The sequence below is a fragment of the Oncorhynchus mykiss genome, chromosome 2, assembly GCF_057628025.1.
Source record: "Oncorhynchus mykiss isolate SJ-2025 chromosome 2, ASM5762802v1, whole genome shotgun sequence".
NCBI lineage: Eukaryota > Metazoa > Chordata > Actinopteri > Salmoniformes > Salmonidae > Oncorhynchus > Oncorhynchus mykiss.
In genome coordinates, this window is record NC_143023.1 from 13,934,088 (window position 1) to 13,953,717 (window position 19,630).

Consider the following 19,630-nt stretch of genomic DNA (forward strand, 5'->3'; position numbering starts at 1 on the left):
CTTCTCTGTAGAACTGAACAAACAGACTCAACACACAACATCCTGTAAAATGGTTTCATTTACTTGTTTTATTTTCTCCCTCTCCGAGATGACTGATTTAGAAATGAGATTTCTCCCCCTTTAACCCTCCCTTCGTGATTGGTCAGATCAGGGTACTGTTGGGTTCTAGGGAGGGACTGTACACACAGTACTATAAATAAACACACAGCATGCGTCTCAATACTCCTCGTCTCCTTTCATTGCTCCATCTGAACTGATTTGAGTGACAGGTGAAATAAGGATACTTTCCAGGTCAGCTTCTTCCATATTGCTGTCACCTGGACTTGTTGCTAAGTGGGCGTGGCCTGGCCTGTGTCAGACCAGTGCAGATGGAGAAGAAGCCACTGCAGACGATTGAGATGCAGCCCAGAGTCTGATTTTTCTCCTTCAGTGTGAGGTTCCCCTCCTGTCCTCTAGAGCAGCAGTGTCTGACTGACACCTCTCAGCCTTTAGGAACTACCGTCCGAGTCAGTATTGCAGATCTGGGGCACGTTCAAGTACAAAAGGGAGAAAATGCTTTTCTGACAGACAATGGAAACAAACATTTAACTATTGGACAGTTTATGGTAGTATCTCCGTTGTTTCTAAACATGTTCTACCATTTTGTGCCTCCTGAACGTGACTTAGGTGAATAGGCTCTCTGGCCCATCAGTTGCATGAGTTTAGTACCAGGGAGAGAAAAGCTGCATCTCAATACTCTGTGTTCCTTTCCTCGTCTCCTCTCATCCTATTTCAAATCATAGGATAGGTGGAAGCAGCATAGTGGATACCTGCCAGAAATATGCTTTCACAAACTATGAACTATTGAGATGCAGCCGAGACACTGTAGTCCTCCAGGACCAGAACCCTCTCTCACTCAAACGGGACTGAGCTGGACTACACACAGATAAGAACCATAATGAGACTGAACAACCGGAGCAAGGGATCTCACTCGTCAAAAAAAAGGGTGCTACATGTTTTTGAACCTAAAGTAAATCGTTTTTTAATTTAGATCAGGATGACAAAGACCAACGCTCACTCAGCACAAACACTATTATTATTTACAAGCTCCAAAAATAAAAGTTAAAACGCTTTGCTTCTTTTTTTTGTCCTAATCCCCCCCCCCCCCAACCCCACCCCACACCATTTTCTTCTTTTGGTTTCATCCTTTTTATCTAAAATAAAAAAATTGTACACGTAAGAGTTATGAAAATATAGGTTATTCCAACACAGCTGTCCTGGATTTAACCTACTCTCTGGTCTTCCTTATCCTCTCTTCCTCCTCTCTCTCCATTAAGGGTGTTGGGGGTGAGTTGGGGTGTTGCTGTCCCATCCCTCTGGCCTGTCCTGACTCTGGACACTGACTCCAGGGCATGCCATGGGGTCGTGGGTCATAGGTCAGGGTTGTGGTAAAGTCGTTGAGGTCACAGTTCATCACGGTCCCTGAGGAGTGTGTAGCGCGTCTCACTGGGGGCTAACTTCTGGAAGGAACTCTCTGGTGGGTTACTGGCCACCTCACCAATCTCCTCCTGATGAAATAACACATTTATATACACACACACACACCTCCCTCTACTACTGCAATGATACCGTTTTATACACACATAATGACGGTGTACGAGTATGTTTGGTGTTCTGACCTGTCCAGGTGTGCTGTCTGTCGGGTCTGGGCCGTGGTGGAACTCTCTGTGTAACTTCCCAGAGTGGAGGTCCAGAACAAACTGCCTCAGCTTCCCTGGGATCCTACACACATTAATATAATCATTAGGTCTACCAATGACATTATTGAAGTGTGGTTAATGACAGAAGGTCATAAACTGATATCACATCAGAGCTGGTCCCATATCAAAGCTGTCTCTGCATGTTAGAGGTGGCTGCCGACACCACACACACACACACAGCTAATGAAATAATTTGATCTCGGTGACAGAGGGAGGGAGAACACAAACACAGACATCCAGAGGAGGAGGAAGTGAATGTGATGTAATGTAATTAGTTGAAGCGGGTGTCAGACCTCAGGGCTCTGTCTGTCTGATCACAGAGGTGATAGGGGGAGTGGTGGGGGAGGGGTTTAGATGGGGGTAAAATAGATTAGATGAAATTACATTCGATTAGTTAACACTAATTGCACGTGCCAAGTCATGTCACATTAGCTCCGGTTTCCAGGGCCGTCAATAGAAGAATTATCTAGAAGGTGTGACATTTCTATTATTATCTGTGGACTGTGTGTGTAATGGAATGTATTATATTTGACAAATGCAGATTTTCAACATACAGATCTAAATAATCTAATGACAACAATAATGAGCCATCTCAAATACTGTCACTCAAGTCAGACACAAATGAACACTAGAAAAGCCTGGCCTCGAGGGACAACCCCTCAAGCCAATGACGAGCCTTTTGGACATCAACATTCTAACAGTCTAATAAATACACTTCATATATGCTATCGCAAAAAGAATCACTTGGCTGTGTTTATGAAGGTAACAGAATACAAAAGAAAATGCATTTCAAATAAAACAATAGCATTGTCATTTGTTAATGTAACTGTAGACTATGTAAAAACAAAAAGACACAAACACCACAATTCAGCTGTTTAAAATCCATTAAATAAACACCATCACAAAGATCATTCATTATTGATTTGTTAACCCATAAGAGTCTAAGTCCTGTCTAAACTGGGGGGGGGGGGGGGGTTCTGCACTGAATAATAATATAAACGCAACACGTGTTGGATCCATGTGCTGAAATAAAAGATCCCAGAAATTTTCCATACACACAAAAAGCTTATTTCTCTCAAATGTGTTTACATCCCTGTTAGTGAGCATTTCTTATTTGCTAAATAATCCATCCACCTGGTAGGTGTGGGATAACAAGCTGCTGATTAAACAGCATGATCATTACACAGGTGCACCTTGTGCTGGGGGCAATAAAAAGGCCACTGACTGCAGGAAAGTCCACCAGAGCTGTTGCCAGAGAACTGAATGTTAAAATATCTACCATATGCTGCCTCCAATGTCGTTTTAGAGAATTTGGCAGTATGTCCAACCGGCCATACAACCACAGACCACATGAATGGCGTTGTGTGTGCGAGCAGTTTGATGAAGTCAACAGCGTGCTCCAGTTCCCACCAAAATCCAGCAACTTGGCACAGCCATTAAAGAGGAGTGGGACATCATTCCACAGTCCACAATCAACAGCCTGATCAACTCTATGCGAAGGAGATGTGTCGCGTTGCATGAGGCAAATGGTGGTCACACCAGATACGGACTGGTTTTCTGATCCATGGCCCTACCTTTTTTTTAAGGTATCTGTGACCAACAGATGCATATCTGTATTCCCAGTCCTGTGAAATCCATAGATTAGGGCCTAATTAATTAATTTCAATTGACTGGTTTCCTTATATGAACTGTAAATCTTTGAAATTGTTGCATGTTGCGTTTATATTTTTGGGGTTTTAAGAAAGCCATACCAAGGATCATTTTGCTATTTGAGTTTGAATTGTAAGACCCCTCAAAGTATCAAAAATATATACTTTTGGATGAACAATTAATATCTCATGGTCTGACAAACGTTCCATACGCCGTATCACAATTGGAGCTGCGAGCTCCACAGCCAGAGCAAATCTATCCTTTGTCTGGACAGGCCAGAAAATGTGACCTGTCGCTCTCCATGTAAATGATGTGTCAGATTTCACATACTGCATGTCATCGGAGACGGCGTTCGAAGCGGGACAACCAGACCATTCACAGAGTTTACATGCATTGATGCTGCATCATTCACAGATCATGCTGAACACAGAAATGTTGGTTGGAACCGGTCGAGAACCACTCAAGGTGCCCTAAATAGTTGGCCAAATGGCTAAGAGGTAAAAAATTAAAATTCAACCAGAGACAGGTAAAAGAAAGTAGAGAGGTTGTACTTACTCAATGTCTCTGAACTCAGGGTACACATACATGTGTCTGAAGGAGTCTATAGCAATGACAGGACAGTCTGCTGGCGTCTTCTGGATGTGCAGCAGTGGGTGACGGAACTTTTCACAGTCCGCATGCAGAAAATTTATAGATCCTAGGCAGGAGGGGACAGTTATTAATATAATTTATATTATTTATTAAGAGATTACCATGACTATAATAGTACGGTTATCTAACAAATATAATGCAACTCTGTCCCTGGCGGGGATGAAAACACAACACAAATAAATAAATAGAACAAGAGAGTAACAATGGTCCCAGCACTGAACCCTGTGGCACACCCTGTTATTTCCCTAGGTGATTGGGCCACAAACAGACTTTTAAAGACAAACACACTACCTTTCTCGCTGATGAGCTGGCGTGCCACCTCGTGCTGGAACTTCTCCAAGCTCTCTGTGTCCTCCTTCACGTGAAACAGGATGAGGAATGGGATCCCTTCTTCAGTCAGCTCCTGGAACACACACACACACAGGGAAGAGGAAGAAGAGTGAAGGCGTCAGCATGCTTCAGTTCGTCTGGCACCGAGCCGAACCAAACGATGGGCTCGCATACTCCCTTAAAAGACCTTCGCGTGAACATTTTGAAAAAAAATAAATAGTACTGTTTGTCCATTTTGAGACGTCACTATACACTTCTTCAATAGTCAGAATTAATCTAAGAGAACTCGAGAAATCTGTCATTAATGTTGACATTTTTGCAGAGGAGATCTTAGTTGCGCAATTTTGCATCTGACTAAGATGTTTGGTGTAGTATGAGGACGGGTCATCTCATTGAATGACAACAAGCACTTAATTGAAGAATACCCACTGTTGACCAATCTGTGACTAGGGGGCGTAGACTTTGGCTACCGACTTCGGATTGCCTCAAGAAAAAAATTGGTGTGCCCAAAACAGCAGATAAAACCCTTGCAGAGGTCCAAAATGAACAAGAACATCACAAAATGTAATGTATGCAGAAACTGTTCAGAAACTGTTTCGGCTGGGAAGCATCCGGAAGCCTTAACGGGTCAGTGGGAGATTCAGGTGTGTGTCTATGCCTTGTTGTCGGCAAATGGCGTAGATGTTGTGGGTGCCATCCCAGGCCAAGTATCAATGGGATATGCACACCCCGCTATTCATATGATAATGAATGAGCAAAGAGATAAGGACAGGATTACATTAGGATGGGGCTGCTGTAGGGGAAGAAGCCAGCCAGACCTGGAAGACGACTCCCAGCGGTGTAGACCGGGGCTAGCCCAAAACCTAAATGATTTACTTTAGACTGGATCAAACGGAGAGAAGAAAAAGAGGTAGAGAGAACACACCTCTCCGTTTTCGAAGGTGATCTCGCGGACCAGAGGGACACATTTGTCCTGCGCCCAAGCGTAGGTGAGATCAAAGTTGGTTAGTGAGCCCAGGTACACCATGTCAGGAACAGTCTCCCCCATCGGTTTATAGATCACATTATCACCACTGAACCTCTCTGTCTGGGACACGTCACTGGAGGGACAGAGGAAAGGAAAGATTAAAAGATTACTCAAATGCCAGACCAAAAACATATAAACTATATTATAAATGTTTCGTAGACCCTAAGTGCAGTGGTTGGTCTGAAGAGGCTTGACTCACCCGAAGGCAGCGAGAAACACACAGTCGTCTCGGAGGATGTTGGCCACCTTCTCAAACGTGTGGTAGTTCTCAGAATCCTTCTGGTCAAAGTAACCAATAATGTTACGCCTGTCCCTCTGCAGAGAGAGAGAGAGACATTTTTCCTGGTTCAGTACCAATTATTATTTGAGGACAGAGTCATATACAAATCTTTAGGAGGCTTTCTGTTGATAGCTCCTTGGTGTCCCGTCAGCTGTGTTCTTTGTGTCAGTTGCCCTGTATAGTTGTCTTTTTATCTTCTATTTGGTTTACATTTTTTACTTTTATGCACTTTGAGATTATTCTGTATAATGAAAAGCGCTGTACAAATGTAATAAATTATTATTATTCAATATTTAGATTAGGAATGGTCCTAGAACAGATCCCTGAGGCACACCTTTTACATTTTCAAATGTTTGGACAACAACACACTGATTTGTGTGTGCCTGATACTCACATCTGCAGAGTTGACCTCCTCCAGACTGTGTATCTCTTTAATGGGATCGACCTTCTGCTGGCGGATGAAGTCAGCGATGGCTGTGACTGACCTCTGACCTCTATATTCCCTCTTCATCATCATTCCATTACGGAACAACTTCAACGTAGGGTACTTACTGATCCTGTACCGCTGAGCTATGTCGGCTAGAGAGACAGAGAGCGGGAGAGAGGGGTGAATAAAGACAGAGTTTAATATAGAATGAGGTAGAAGGGGAGAAAGGCAGACAAAGGAAAGGGGAATGAAGGAAAAGAGGCAGGTAGAGAAAATCAGAAAAGGATGGATAGAAACGGGGATGGATGAAAAAAGGTGAAAGAGTAAAAGACAGATAGAGGGTGTTTAAAGCTGTCTAAAGACACAGCCGTCAGTCAGCCCCTGATCCCTCAGATGAAAGCTGCCCCCCAGTGAGAGTAAATATTCTCATAGTGCTGTGTGTTTGGCAGGTGTCAGTCTCACTGCAGGGTGTCTCTAAGCTCCAGTCTTCACAGGCAGCAGCAATTTTGTCATTAGTCTTCAAACAGTTTGCAGGTCATCAATAATTCCCTTTAATTTGTTTATCTCAAAGGACGTGCCTATCAAACGTCTGTGTGTGTGTGTGTGTGTGTGGGGAGTAACTGATTACAAAAAAACTAACTGTAATCCATTACCAGCTAAAATATTGTAATCAAATTACAAAAATGTAAATCCTACTTTGTTACTTACTTTTAAATTGAGAAAGTATGAGGACACCTTTGTTTTCTCAACGACATTCAAATCAGCATTGAAAAAACAGTTTAAGTTTGTTGGACCACAAATCAAAGACCACTATGATGACACACCAAATGCATTTTGATGGTTTGCAGGAAAAGAGCAGGACTAGGCTTTTGTAGCATACAGTCCTTCTAATGGTGCGACTGCAACAAAAAAATCAAGGCTTTATTAAGAGCCAGACAAAGGAGCTGATCATGGACTACAGGAAACCGAGGGCCGAGCACGCTGCCATCCACATCGACAGGGCTGTAGTGGAGCGGGTCGAGAGCTTCAGGATCCTACACATCAATAAGGTATTAACATGGACTACAGGAAACCGAGGGCCGAGCACGCTGCCATCCACATCGACAGGGCTGTAGTGGAGCGGGTCGAGAGCTTCAGGATCCTACACATCAATAAGGTATTAACATGGACTACAGGAAACCGAGGGCCGAGCACGCTGCCATCCACATCGACAGGGCTGTAGTGGAGCGGGTCGAGAGCTTCAGGATCCTACACATCAATAAGGTATTAACATGGACTACAGGAAACCGAGGGCCGAGCACGCTGCCATCCACATCGACAGGGCTGTAGTGGAGCGGGTCGAGAGCTTCAGGATCCTACACATCAATAAGGTATTAACATGGACTACAGGAAACCGAGGGCCGAGCACGCCGCCATCCACATCGACAGGGCTGTAGTGGAGCGGGTCGAGAGCTTCAGGTTCCTCCACATCAATAAGGTATTAACATGGACTACAGGAAACAGAGGGCCGAGCACGCCGCCATCCACATCGACAGGGCTGTAGTGGAGCGGGTCGAGAGCTTCAGGATCCTACACATCAATAAGGTATTAACATGGACTACAGGAAACAGAGGGCCGAGCACGCCGCCATCCACATCGACAGGGCTGTAGTGGAGCGGGTCGAGAGCTTCAGGTTCCTACACATCAATAAGGTATTAACATGGTCTACACACACCAACACAGTCGTGAAGAAGGCACAACAACGGCTCTTCCCCATCAGGAGGCTGAACATTTTCAGCATGGGCCCGCAGATTATTATATATCCTGTTGCTTAGTCACGTTACCCCTACTTATATGTACATATCTACCTCAATTACCTCGTACCCCTGGACATTGACTCAGTACTGGTACCCCATGTATATAGCCCAGTTATCCTGACTCAGTACTGGTACCCCATGTATATAGCCCAGTTATCCTGACTCAGTACTGGTACCCCATGTATATAGCCCAGTTATCCTGACTCAGTACTGGTACCCCATGTATATAGCCCAGTTATCCTGACTCAGTACTGGTACCCCATGTATATAGCCCAGTTATCCTGACTCAGTACTGGTACCCCATGTATATAGCCCAGTTATCCTGACTCAGTACTGGTACCCCATGTATATAGCCCAGTTATCCTGACTCAGTACTGGTACCCTGTGTATATAGCCCAGTTATCCTGACTCAGTACTGGTACCCCATGTATATAGCCCAGTTATCCTGACTCAGTACTGGTACCCCATGTATATAGCCCAGTTATCATGACTCAGTACTGGTACCCCATGTATATAGCCCAGTTATCCTGACTCAGTACTGGTACCCCATGTATATAGCCCAGTTATCATGACTCAGTACTGGTACCCCATGTATATAGCCCAGTTATCCTGACTCAGTACTGGTACCCCATGTATATAGCCCAGTTATCATGACTCATATATCTTTTTTTCTATTTTTGTCTCTGCATAGTTGGGAAGGGATCACAAGTAAGCGTTTTACTGTTAGTCTATCAAATCTAATTTTATTTGTCACAGACACATGGTTAGCAGATGTTAATGCGAGGGTAGCGAAATGCTTGTGCTTCTAGTTCCGACAGTGCAGTAATATCTCACAAGTAATCTAACAATTCCACAACTACCTGACACACACAAATGTAAAGGGATGGAATAAGAATATATACATATAAATATATGGATGAGCGATGACCGAGTGGCAAAGGGAAAGTGGAATAGATGGTATAAAATACAGTATATACTTATGAGATGAGTAATGTAAGATATGTAAACATTATTAAAGTGGCATTGTTAAAGTGACTAGTGATCCATTTATTAAAGTTGCCAATGATTTCAAGTATGTAGGCAGCAGCCTCTCTGTGTTAGTGACGGCTGTTTAACAGTCTGATAGCCTAAAGCTAGAAGCAGTTTTTCAGTCTCTCGGTCCCAGCTTTGATGCGCCTGTACTGACCTCGCCTTCTGGATGATAGCGGGGTGAACAAGCAGTGGCTCTACACCTGTTGCTTACAAAAAATGTGACAAGTAAAATGTGATTTTGATTTTACTGCTGTTGGCATCCAAAGATTATACATTTAACTTGAATAAACAATGGGAGGTAAGGATGTCGTACCTCCTAGTGTTATTGATATCTACACTGCTGCTCTCTCATTTAGCTATTTGCGCCTCACGGATTATGGTTGTTGTGGATGGCTGTGGACAAACGAACATGTATATTTTAACCCAATAATGGTTGAAGTTAAAGCTGCCTATCAATCAATGTTGCAACCAGTGGACAGCCAGTGAAAATGTGCTCTTGCAGCTGCTTAGTGTGGATCACAGTCTGTGGAATAAACGTTTGACGGCTCCTCCAATCTAAAATCCTCCATGGTATTGTGCTCCACATGCTATCAAAAACAAGTTTCATTTAACAAGACCACAAGTGGGGCTTTTATTGCTCTAATTCATGTCGATTAAAAAAATTATGTCCATAGGCCTATTGGACACATGCTCAAACTCGCACACTTCTGATCAACTCAGCTGCAAATGATAGAGATATCAGTGTCACCAACACAAGCTTAAACAATAGTCCTATGGCAAATGCAGCATATGGTATTCATTTTTCCACACGCACTTTTCGTTAGCGCTCAAAGCATGTCATTCCATGAGAGCATCATTTCCTTTTCAACTTGAAGCAATGAGCCCAATCAGTCCTCAATGACAACAAAATCATAAACAGAGTAGGCTAATAAGTCCTTGATTTTGGGGTCATGTTCAGGTTAAACAACAGAGTAGGCTAATAAGTCCTTAGTTTTAGGGTCATGCTCAGGTTAAACAACAGAATAGGCTAATAAGTCCTTGGTTTTGGGGTCATGTTCAGGTTAAACAACAGAGTAGGCTAATAAGTCCTTAGTTTTAGGGTCATGCTCAGGTTAAACAACAGAGTAGGCTAATAAGTCCTTGGTTTTGGGGTCATGCTCAGGTTAAACAGGGTAGGCTAATAAGTCCTTAGTTTTAGGGTCATGCTCAGGTTAAACAACAGAGTAGGCTAATAAGTCCTTAGTTTTGGGGTCATGCTCAGGTTAAACAACAGAGTAGGCTACTAAGTCCTTAGTTTTGGGGTCATGCTCAGGTTAAACAATTTGGCTTATCTATATTGCTATATCCTATTCTTGAAGATCAAGAGAATTACATTAATTGGAATGACTGGAAATCTGACCGACTTTGGATTTCAATGTAAAGATATAGCCTAATCGTATGATTATCTGTATTGAAGTAGAAAGCAATGGTTTAGAAGAAGCCTACATAACCCATAAAGTAAAATGCAACATCCAATTTTTAATCTCCTTCTAACGCCTCTTAAGGGGAAAGTAACATAAAATGAACTAAAAGTAATAATTACTTAACTTTTGGTTTGCCCAAACTCTGTAATGTTACGGATTAAAACCCTGTGTGTGTACGAGCGTGTCACTCACAGTGCTGATCACAGTCAACGCGCGCAAACACCACCTGAGTGACATCAGGAAACTCCTCCCTCGCGATGTTCGATGCCTCCTCAAAGATAGGCTGGAGCATCTGGCTGAATCTACACCTGGGAGGAGAGGGGGGAGAATGTGGGTATAATTTGCTTATCAAATGAGATTTTATATTGTTACCCTTTGGAGGAACTGTCATACTGTAATTGCTTTGGCCACATTGCATTACTCTCCAGCCATGATGCCACTAAAGCGTGTTGGAATTCTAATTCATCTCTCACACACACACACACACACACACTAGTTAAACACACACAAGGCAAACAACTGATGTGGACACAAAGAAAATGTATGCAAACAGACAATTGAGTAGGAGAGGACAAATGTTCACAGGAGAACTAACACACTTACCAGTCTGCATAGAAATTAACCAACGCCACTCCAGCATTGTCTGTGAGGAAAAAAAAACACGTTACACCCACTGTTTTACAACAACGTCAAACACACAGGAAGTACATTTACACATACTCATAGGCAAGGGAGGTTTGTGGGTGAATCATTAGTGTTATTCATACAGTCAAACAGCCACAAAGCATTGAGGAAGGAGACAACACAAGATAGAGCAATACAGGGAGAGATGATAGAGAGAGGGAAGAAATGACAGAGATGGAGAGAGAAAGAGGGATAGATGAGAACCACAGAGATGTCTCTATACCCTGTCACAGATAATGTCTTACTGAGGATGTCTTCAATGTTTCCTGTGTCTAGACTGGTAATTTCAGCCTGGCCTGGAGTGGAGAGACCAGTCACCTAGAGCCGGAGAAGAAAGGGTTAATGCGATGATATGGCTAGAACCTGTCCCTCACACAGATGTGACATGAGCCCAGTCCAAAAACAACCAGTCAGTGTTTGCAGTGTTAACGGAAGAAGTTTTAAATCTGCTGTCCTATTGGTTTCCATGAATTCCCTTGTTGCTGTTTCCAGACCAGGCAAACAGGTGAGAAACCATCTCTCTCTCTCTTTGGCTCCCTCCCTTTTTATTATTTATGTATAATTCATCCATATGAGTCCTGTTGAGATCCAGACATCTCAGTTCTCTGATGGACGTTGACGCCACAGGTGATGTGGAACAGAGGACTCTGTTCTCAGGGTCAAACTTCCCCATGGACTAGAGCGACCAGGACAGTGTCATACACTGGACACGGAGGCAGAGAAAGAAGTAGAAGTGAGACATCACATTGCATAATATTTTCTGGTTCATATACAGTCCATGAACTAAGCAGACCAGACTCAGCTGCTATCGCATGTGTCTATGGGATAGCCACCCCTTCCTTAAGCAGACTGGAACTGTGACAATTTTTTCCAATGGTAAACGGCCCGAGTAAGACATCTTCATTAATCCACCATCTTTGACAGAGAGTGGTGTTACTGGAGATGCTCTACTTTGCCGAGTCTCACATTCCCTGGAAGAACAAATGTATTTCTCTGTATCTCAGCAAGCATTTTCCCCGAGTCCTATGACAGCGCAATCCAATTTTCTGCTACCACCATAACAATAACTTCACACAAAAACAGCAACAAGAGCCAGTCACTAGACTGATGTTTGAACATAGGACAGAATACAGGGCTGTGGCTAGGATATAGACTGGGGCTAACTCAAGCATGGCCTGGACATTCCCATGTATTAATACTAAGGGAACCCCTCTAAACCAGCGTCTCAGTAGCATCCTGTCAATGAGGACATTCAGATAACTAAGCTTTATCTAACATCAGTCGTTTGACTCATTCAAATCAGCAGGGTGTGTGTGGTGGAAGACACACCCTCTAAAAGGTGTGTATTCTAAGACGAGAGACACAGACACAGTGCCCTCCGTAGTTATTGGGACAGTGAAGCATGTTTTCTTCTTATGGCTGTAAACTCCAACAGTTTGAAATCAAACAATGACTATGGGGTTAAAGTGCAGACCGTGAGCTAGAATTTGAGGGTGTTTTCATCCATATTGGGTGAACCGTTTAGAAATTACAGCACTTTTTGTACATAGTAACCCCATTTTAGGGGACCAAAAGTATTGGAACAAATTCACTTACAGTGGGGAGAACAAGTATTTGATAACCTGCTAAATCAGCAGTGTTTCCTACTTACAAAGCCTGTAGAGGTTTGTAATTTTTATCATAAGTACACTTCAACTGTGAGAGACGGAATCTAAAACAAAAATCCAGAAAATCACATTATGATTTTAAAGTAATTAATTTGCATTTTATTGCATGACATAAGTATTTGATACATCAGAAAAGCACAACTTAATATTTGGTACAGAAACCTTTGTTTGCCATTACAGAGATCATACGTTTCCTGTAGTTCTTGACCAGGTTTGCACACACTGCAGCAGGGATTTTGGCCCACTCCTCCATACAGACCTTCTCCAGATCCTTCAGGTTTTGGGGCTGTCGCTGGGCAATATGGACTTTCAGCTCCCTCCAAAGATTTTCTATTGGGTTCAGGTCTGGAGACTGACGAGGCCACTCCAGGACCTTGAGATGCTTCTTACGGAGCCACTCGGTTGCCCTGGCTGTGTGTTTCGGTTCGTTGTCATGCTGGAAGACCCAGCCACGACCCATCTTCAATGCTCTTACTGAGGGAAGGAGGTTGTTGGCCAAGATCTCGCGATACATTGCCCCATCCTCCCCTCAATACAGTGCAGTCGTCCTGTCCCCTTTGCAGAAAAGCATCCCCAAAGAATGATGTTTCCACCTCCATGCTTCACGGTTGGGATGGTGTTCTTGGGGTTGTACTCATCCTTCTTCTTCCTCCAAACACGGCGAGTGAAGTTTAGACCAAAAAGCTCTATTTTTGTCTCATCAGACCACATGACCTTCTTCCATTCCTCCTCTGGATCATCCAGATGGTCATTGGCAAACTTCAGACGGGCCTGGACATGCGCTGGCTTGAGCAGGGGGACCTTGTATGCGCTGCAGGATTTTAATCCATGACGGCGTAGTGTGTTACTAATGGTTTTCTTTGAGACTGTGGTCCCAGCTCTCTTCAGGTCATTGACCAGGTCCTGCAGTGTAGTTCTGGGCTGATCCCTCACCTTCCTCATGATCATTGATGCCCCACAAGGTGAGATCTTGCATGGAGCCCCAGACCGAGAGTGATTGACCGTTATCTTGAACTTCTTCCATTTTCTAATAATTGCGCCAACAGTTGTTGCCTTCTCACCAAGCTGCTTGCCTATTGTCCTGTAGCCCATCCCAGCCTTGTGCAGGTCTACAATTTTATCCCTGATGTCCTTACACAGCTCTCTGGTCTTGGCCATTGTGGAGAGGTTGGAGTCTGTTTGATTGAGTGTGTGGACAGGTGTCTTTTATACAGGTAACGAGTTCAAACAGGTGCAGTTAATACAGGTAATGAGTGGAGAACAGGAGGGCTTCTTAAAGAAAAACTAACAGGTCTGTGAGAGCCGGAATTCTTACTGGTTGGTAGGTGGTCAAATACTTATGTCATGCAATAAAATGCTAATTATTTACTTAAAAATCATACAATGTGATTTTCTGGATTTTTGTTTTAGATTCCTTCTCTCACAGTTGAAGTGTACCTATGATAAAAAATTACAGATCTCTACATGCTTTGTAAGTAGGAAAACCTGCAAAATCGGCAGTGTTTCAAATACTTGTTCTCCCCACTGTGTATGTTTATTAAAGTAGCACAAAGTTAAGTATTTGGTCCCATATTCCTAGCACGCAATGACTACATCAAGCTTGTGACTCTACAAATTTGTTGGATGCATTTGCTGTTTGTTTTGGTTGATTTTCAGATTATGTTGTGCCCAATAGAAATGAATGGTAAATAATGTAGTGTGTCATTTTGGAGTCGCTTTTATTGAAAATAAGAATATAATATGTTTCTAAACACTTCTACATTAATGTGGATGCTACCATGATTACAGATAATCCTGAATGAATCGTGAACGGACAAATATCACACCACCCCAAAATGCTAACCTCCCCTGTTATTGTAAGGGGTAGGCATGTCTTGGGGGTTTGATATAAAATGCTAACCTCCCCTGTTATTGTTAGTGGTTAGCATGTCTTGGGGGTTTGATATAAAATGCTAACCTCCCCTGTTATTGTAAGGGGTAGGCATGTCTTGGGGGTTTGATATAAAATGCTAACCTCCCCTGTTATTGTTAGTGGTTAGCATGTCTTGGGGGTTTGATATAAAATGCTAACCTCCCCTGTTATTGTAAGGGGTAGGCATGTCTTGGGGGTTTGATATAAAATGCTAACCTCCCCTGTTATTGTAAGGGGTAGGCATGTCTTGGGGGTTTGATATAAAATGCTAACCTCCCCTGTTATTGTTAGTGGTTAGCATGTCTTGGGGGTATGCTCTTTTTGAGTCTGTAACTTCCTCACTCGTAATTATTCACGATTCATTCAAATTTGTAGAGTCACAAGCATGATGTAGTCATTGCGCTTTATAAATATGGGACCAATACTTTGTCAAAGACTCCAGTCACCCAAGTCATAGACTGTTCTCTCTGTTACCGCACGGCAAGCGGTACCAGAGCAGCAAGTTTAAAAGGCTCCTTAACAGCTTCTACTCCCAAGCCTTAAGACGGCTGAACAATTAATCAAATGGCCACCTGGACTGTTTACATTGACCCCCCCTTTGTTTTTTCACTGCTGCTACTCACTGTTTATTATCTTTGCATAGTCACTTTACAAATTACCTTGACTAACCTGTATCCCAGCACATTGACTCGGTACCCCCTGTATATAGCCTTGTTATTGTTATGTAAATATCATGTGTAATTTTTTATTTTATTTTTTACTTTATTTTATTTATTAAATATTTTCTTAACTCTATTTCTTGAACTGCATTGTGTGGTTAAGTGCTTGTAAGTAAGCAATTCCCGGTAAGGTCTACACCGGTTGTATTCGGCACATGTCCCTACATTCAGTAATGGTCAGTCATTTTTGTAAGTAGTTGTGGTCAGTACTTGTGTGGTTTTTATCAATAGTTTGGGTAAGTAGTAGGGAGGTTCATTAGTTGTGGTGTTTCTTTCTTTGGTCATGGTCAGTAGTTAGTCAGCAGTTGTGGTCAATAGTGATCAGTAGTTTTGGTCACTCGTTTTGATAAGTAGATGTGTGGTTCAGTAGTTTTGGTCAGTAGTTTTGTGGATGTGGTCAGTACTTGTGGATAGTAGTTTTGGTCAGTAGTCTTGGTCAGTTTAGTTGGTGCTGTTAGTAGTTGTGATCAGTAGTGGTCAATAGTTTTGGTCAGTAGTTGTGATCTGTAGCTGTGTGGTCAGTAGTTGCGGTTAGCAGTTTGGTTGTGATCAGTAGTTTTGGTCAGTATCTTGTGGTATCAGTTTTGGTCAGAAGTGTTCAGTAGTTTTGTGGTCAGTAGTTTTGTGGTTGTGGTCAGTAGTTGTGTGGTTGTAATCAGTAGTTGTGGTCAGTAGTTGTGTGGTCCATAGTTTTATGGTGAATAATGGTGTGGTTGTGGTCAGTAGTTGTGTTGTTGTGGTGATACTTTGTGGGGTTCAGTAGTTTTAGTCGGTAGTTTTGGTAAGTAGTTGTTATCAGTAGTTGTATGACTGTGGCCTGTAGTTGTGGTCAGTTGTTTTGTTGTTGTGGTCAGTAGGTGTAGTCAGTAGTAGTGATCAGTAGTTGTGTGGTTAAGTGCTTGTAAGTAAGAATTTCACGGTAAGGTCTACACCGGTTGTATTCGCCGCATTTCACTACGAACATGTCACCCTCCCTAGGATAGGGGGCAACCTCGATAATTTATTGTTAAAACGAGAGGCTGCCTGGATCTTTAATTTAAAGACCCTTGCTCCTCTCGGTTTCAACGTAGACTTTGATCTGAAGCCATTCTTGTAATTTTGCTATTGTAAATGTTTTGTAGGCCTAGGTAGGCAAATTGTGTCTATGATGGAATGCTATCCATTCATGTTTTTGTTATTTTTATATATGAGAATTAACCAATGATATCAGGCCACACCGGCCATGATTACAGACACCTGTGTGTGTCCTTTGACACTATATAAACTAGTCACCCCGCAGTATTTGTGATTATACCCTGATGAAGACAGTTTGTCAGTCAAAACGTTGAATATTAGGTTATTAAATTATTGCATCTGAGCTCCTAGAGTGTGCGAGCCGACATTTTTTAAGTATTCACCGCATGTGACAAATAACATTTTATTTTACTTTTGGTCACCTAAAATGGGGGGAACCATGTACAGAAAGTGCTGTAATTTCTTAACGGTTCACCCAACATGGATGAAAATACCCTCAAATGAAATACCCTCAAATCCAAACTTTTGGAGTGTAAAGCCAAAAGAAGAAGAAATGTTTCACTTTCCCAATAATTACAGAGGGCACTGTATATGTATGTACAGTATGCATTTAAGGTGACAGTCAGTGTTAACAGGAGAAGCTGTCTTTACTGTGGGTTGTAATATAACACTTTAGAGAGAAGGCTGGGTGGTGGCAGATGTGGTTGTATTTATAAAATGTACACACTATTTCCAGGGTCAACTAATACCAGACTAGTGGTATTACGTATAATGAGGTTATCTCACAGCAGCCTGGCTGTGACACTCATCTGTATGTCTGCTGAGCGACAACAGCTTCAGTTTAACAAGAGATATTTCAGTAATTAAATGTTGCCACTGTCTCTGGTTTAACTATGTGACGGTGACGAGACAGGCCTATTCCCTAAATAATGTATGAATACAGACATATAGCTACTTTCTAGCTATCTTTCTAGCTATCTTTCTAGCTATCTTCCGGTTTCTAGATTATAAGCCATTATAAAAGCCATGAATCGTGCTGATTAACAAGTATATGACTTAGTTATGACTTAGTTTAAATCCCTGACTGACTGTAAAAAAAAAGTTTACACTGTAATAGGCCGATATCCTGAGCAGCAGAACAGAGCTTGATCAGTTCCGGGTTGTCAGCCAATAGGAATGAGCCACAACAGAGGAATTCACCAACCGGCTCAATCATTCCGCAACACGATTACGGCTAAATTCACTAACTTGTGGTACCGTTCCACGACCTGGCTAGCTAGCTACATATGTTAGCAATCAAGACAACTACAACATTAGCTGTTGGCTAGCTAGCTAGGTAAGTTAAACAAACAGCAAATATAGCCACGTCTGATAGCTAACGTTAGCTCACACAATCAATGATACGTGGATTTAAGATTCACCATGCATCTAGAATCAGATACTGATTTGGACTTGCACAGTCGTTAGCTAGCTAGTTAACATAACAGGGCAGAGTAAGGCGAGTGGTCACAGAAAACGAGGGTCATGACTCATGTCTCTACATTGCTAACTAACAGTTAGCTAACGTTACTGAGCTTAGCTAGCCAGCTAGCTGATCTCAATTAACCAGGTTTGCCGACTAGCTATTTTAGCCAGCTAACGTTAGCTAGGTACAGTAATGTAAAGACTATATTCAGGTTCAATACATCTTTATTTTGTGATTGACAAAAGTAGCTATCACTTTGAAAAACGAATGCCTATAATTCTAATGTTAGCTAACTGTTTGTGAAGCCAGACCGACTGCACTTCAAATACGAGGACGTGTAAGTTAGCTGTCGAAGTTCCTTACCAGCAGTATCGTGAAGAAGCCGACCTCGAGAGAGGATACTATTGGTGGTAGTTTCATTGTAGAGTTGGTTATGGTGTTGTTCGGTCTTCCCTGTCTCCCGATACAACTCTGCTGCTGAGGCAGGAAACGGATGGGTGACCACGGTAACGTGAGCGATCTTTCCGGGTTTATCGTCGTGGTTTATGGGAGTAATAGTTTTATAATTTTCTTTAGCAATGATTCCCAATTAGGCTTAAAACTACAAGTATGGCGTATTTCTTGGGAGGTTAGAAGAATGGAAATGGGAGTTGTATTTTTCTAAATATTTTGCGACCCAGATGTTTGTGGTCTGACGGAACACTTTCGGGGACAAAACTTCTAGCGTTAGAGAGTCAGGAAGGTACTGATCAGAGGAACAAATAACTATTAAAAAATATACATTCATTGTCCTAATGTTGTCAGTTGCTAAATGCATATTTTTCTCAATTATTCCGTGATTTCAAACAGAGTAAGGTAAGTTGCATCATCGTTAACGTTAGTTATGCAGGCTAGCCTGCTAGCTAACCATCAAACTCAATGCACCGATAGTCATTTCTTATTGACCTGTTAGTGACATGCTGATTTTGCCCTGTGCATGTGACTAATCATCTAATCTAAATCTAATATTTTCGCCTGCATAAAGCCATGGCAGCTACACAGATTCAGGCAGGATATCAACTGTATTGTAGTCTGTTATTGACTCTCCAGCTGTTTCAGTTGTTTTGTGTATTTTTACCAAATCTTTACCGAGGCTACAATATGAAAGAAAAAAAAATTCTAACAACTGCTAAGTTACTGAAATAATACAGTATGTTGTGTTACTTATTACACAGTTATTACTTAACACTTCACAAGTAACTACAGTAGTAGAAAAAATATTACAGTCAGATAGTTTTGGGACAGAACAACGGTAGACTGTGTATCCAGTAGACAGACTCCCGATGTTCTGTCCTAAAACCAACAGTCAGAGTGCAGCGTCCAAAATACCACAGTCGGCTGTAGTTACTGCTCTTTAACAGCAATTTGTAAACTGAAATATTTTTTTTGTAAGGGGTGTAACAACATACATGTAACAGACACTGCTTGATACAAAAAATGTAATTCGCAGAGTAGCTTAGTATGCGCTGCCTCTGTTGTTTGGATGGGAAGTGGACAGACAAGAGACTCGTGGGATAGAAAGACATGGACTCTGTGTCTGAGCAGTTGTGATGTAGCAGAGAGTGTCCTATCTATCTCTATCTATCTATCTATCTATCACCTTGTCTCTCTTTGTCTCTGTCCATTTCTCCCTCCGCTCTTCCTGCTCTAACCAAGTCTATCATAGAGCACAGTAGTTGGCATAGCGCGGGCAGGGTGTCTGTGTATGTTGGCAGCGTTGCTGTGAGCAGGTGGG

General features: G+C 42.3%; 2 protein-coding genes across 13 annotated transcripts in view; one reads left to right on the plus strand and one right to left on the minus strand.

Moving 5' to 3' along the window:
• Positions 1-40: 40 nt before the first annotated feature.
• Positions 41-18,426, minus strand: LOC110535698 (endoplasmic reticulum resident protein 44). The gene is made up of 11 exons (XM_021620883.3): positions 18,220-18,426; positions 11,325-11,397; positions 10,999-11,038; positions 10,588-10,703; positions 6,072-6,256; positions 5,597-5,712; positions 5,296-5,470; positions 4,332-4,443; positions 3,945-4,086; positions 1,659-1,761; positions 41-1,547 (listed from the first exon to the last, which is right to left on the minus strand). Exons 1-11 carry the CDS (start codon positions 18,274-18,276, stop codon positions 1,443-1,445), a joined length of 1,224 nt encoding a protein of 407 aa, XP_021476558.1. The 5' UTR covers positions 18,277-18,426; the 3' UTR covers positions 41-1,442.
• Positions 17,543-19,630, plus strand: part of LOC110535632 (inversin) — a 44,044-nt gene continuing 41,956 nt past the window's right edge. For 3 of the 12 annotated variants that reach the window (XM_090189434.1, XM_036961885.2, XM_090189413.1), the window contains exon 1: positions 17,543-17,727. The gene's annotated coding sequence lies outside the window, so the exon portion shown is untranslated. Of the gene's footprint in view, positions 17,728-18,341; positions 18,712-19,630 lie in introns of those variants that run through there. The other 9 variants (XM_090189437.1, XM_090189399.1, XM_090189438.1 and 6 more) reach the window with 5 other exon arrangements.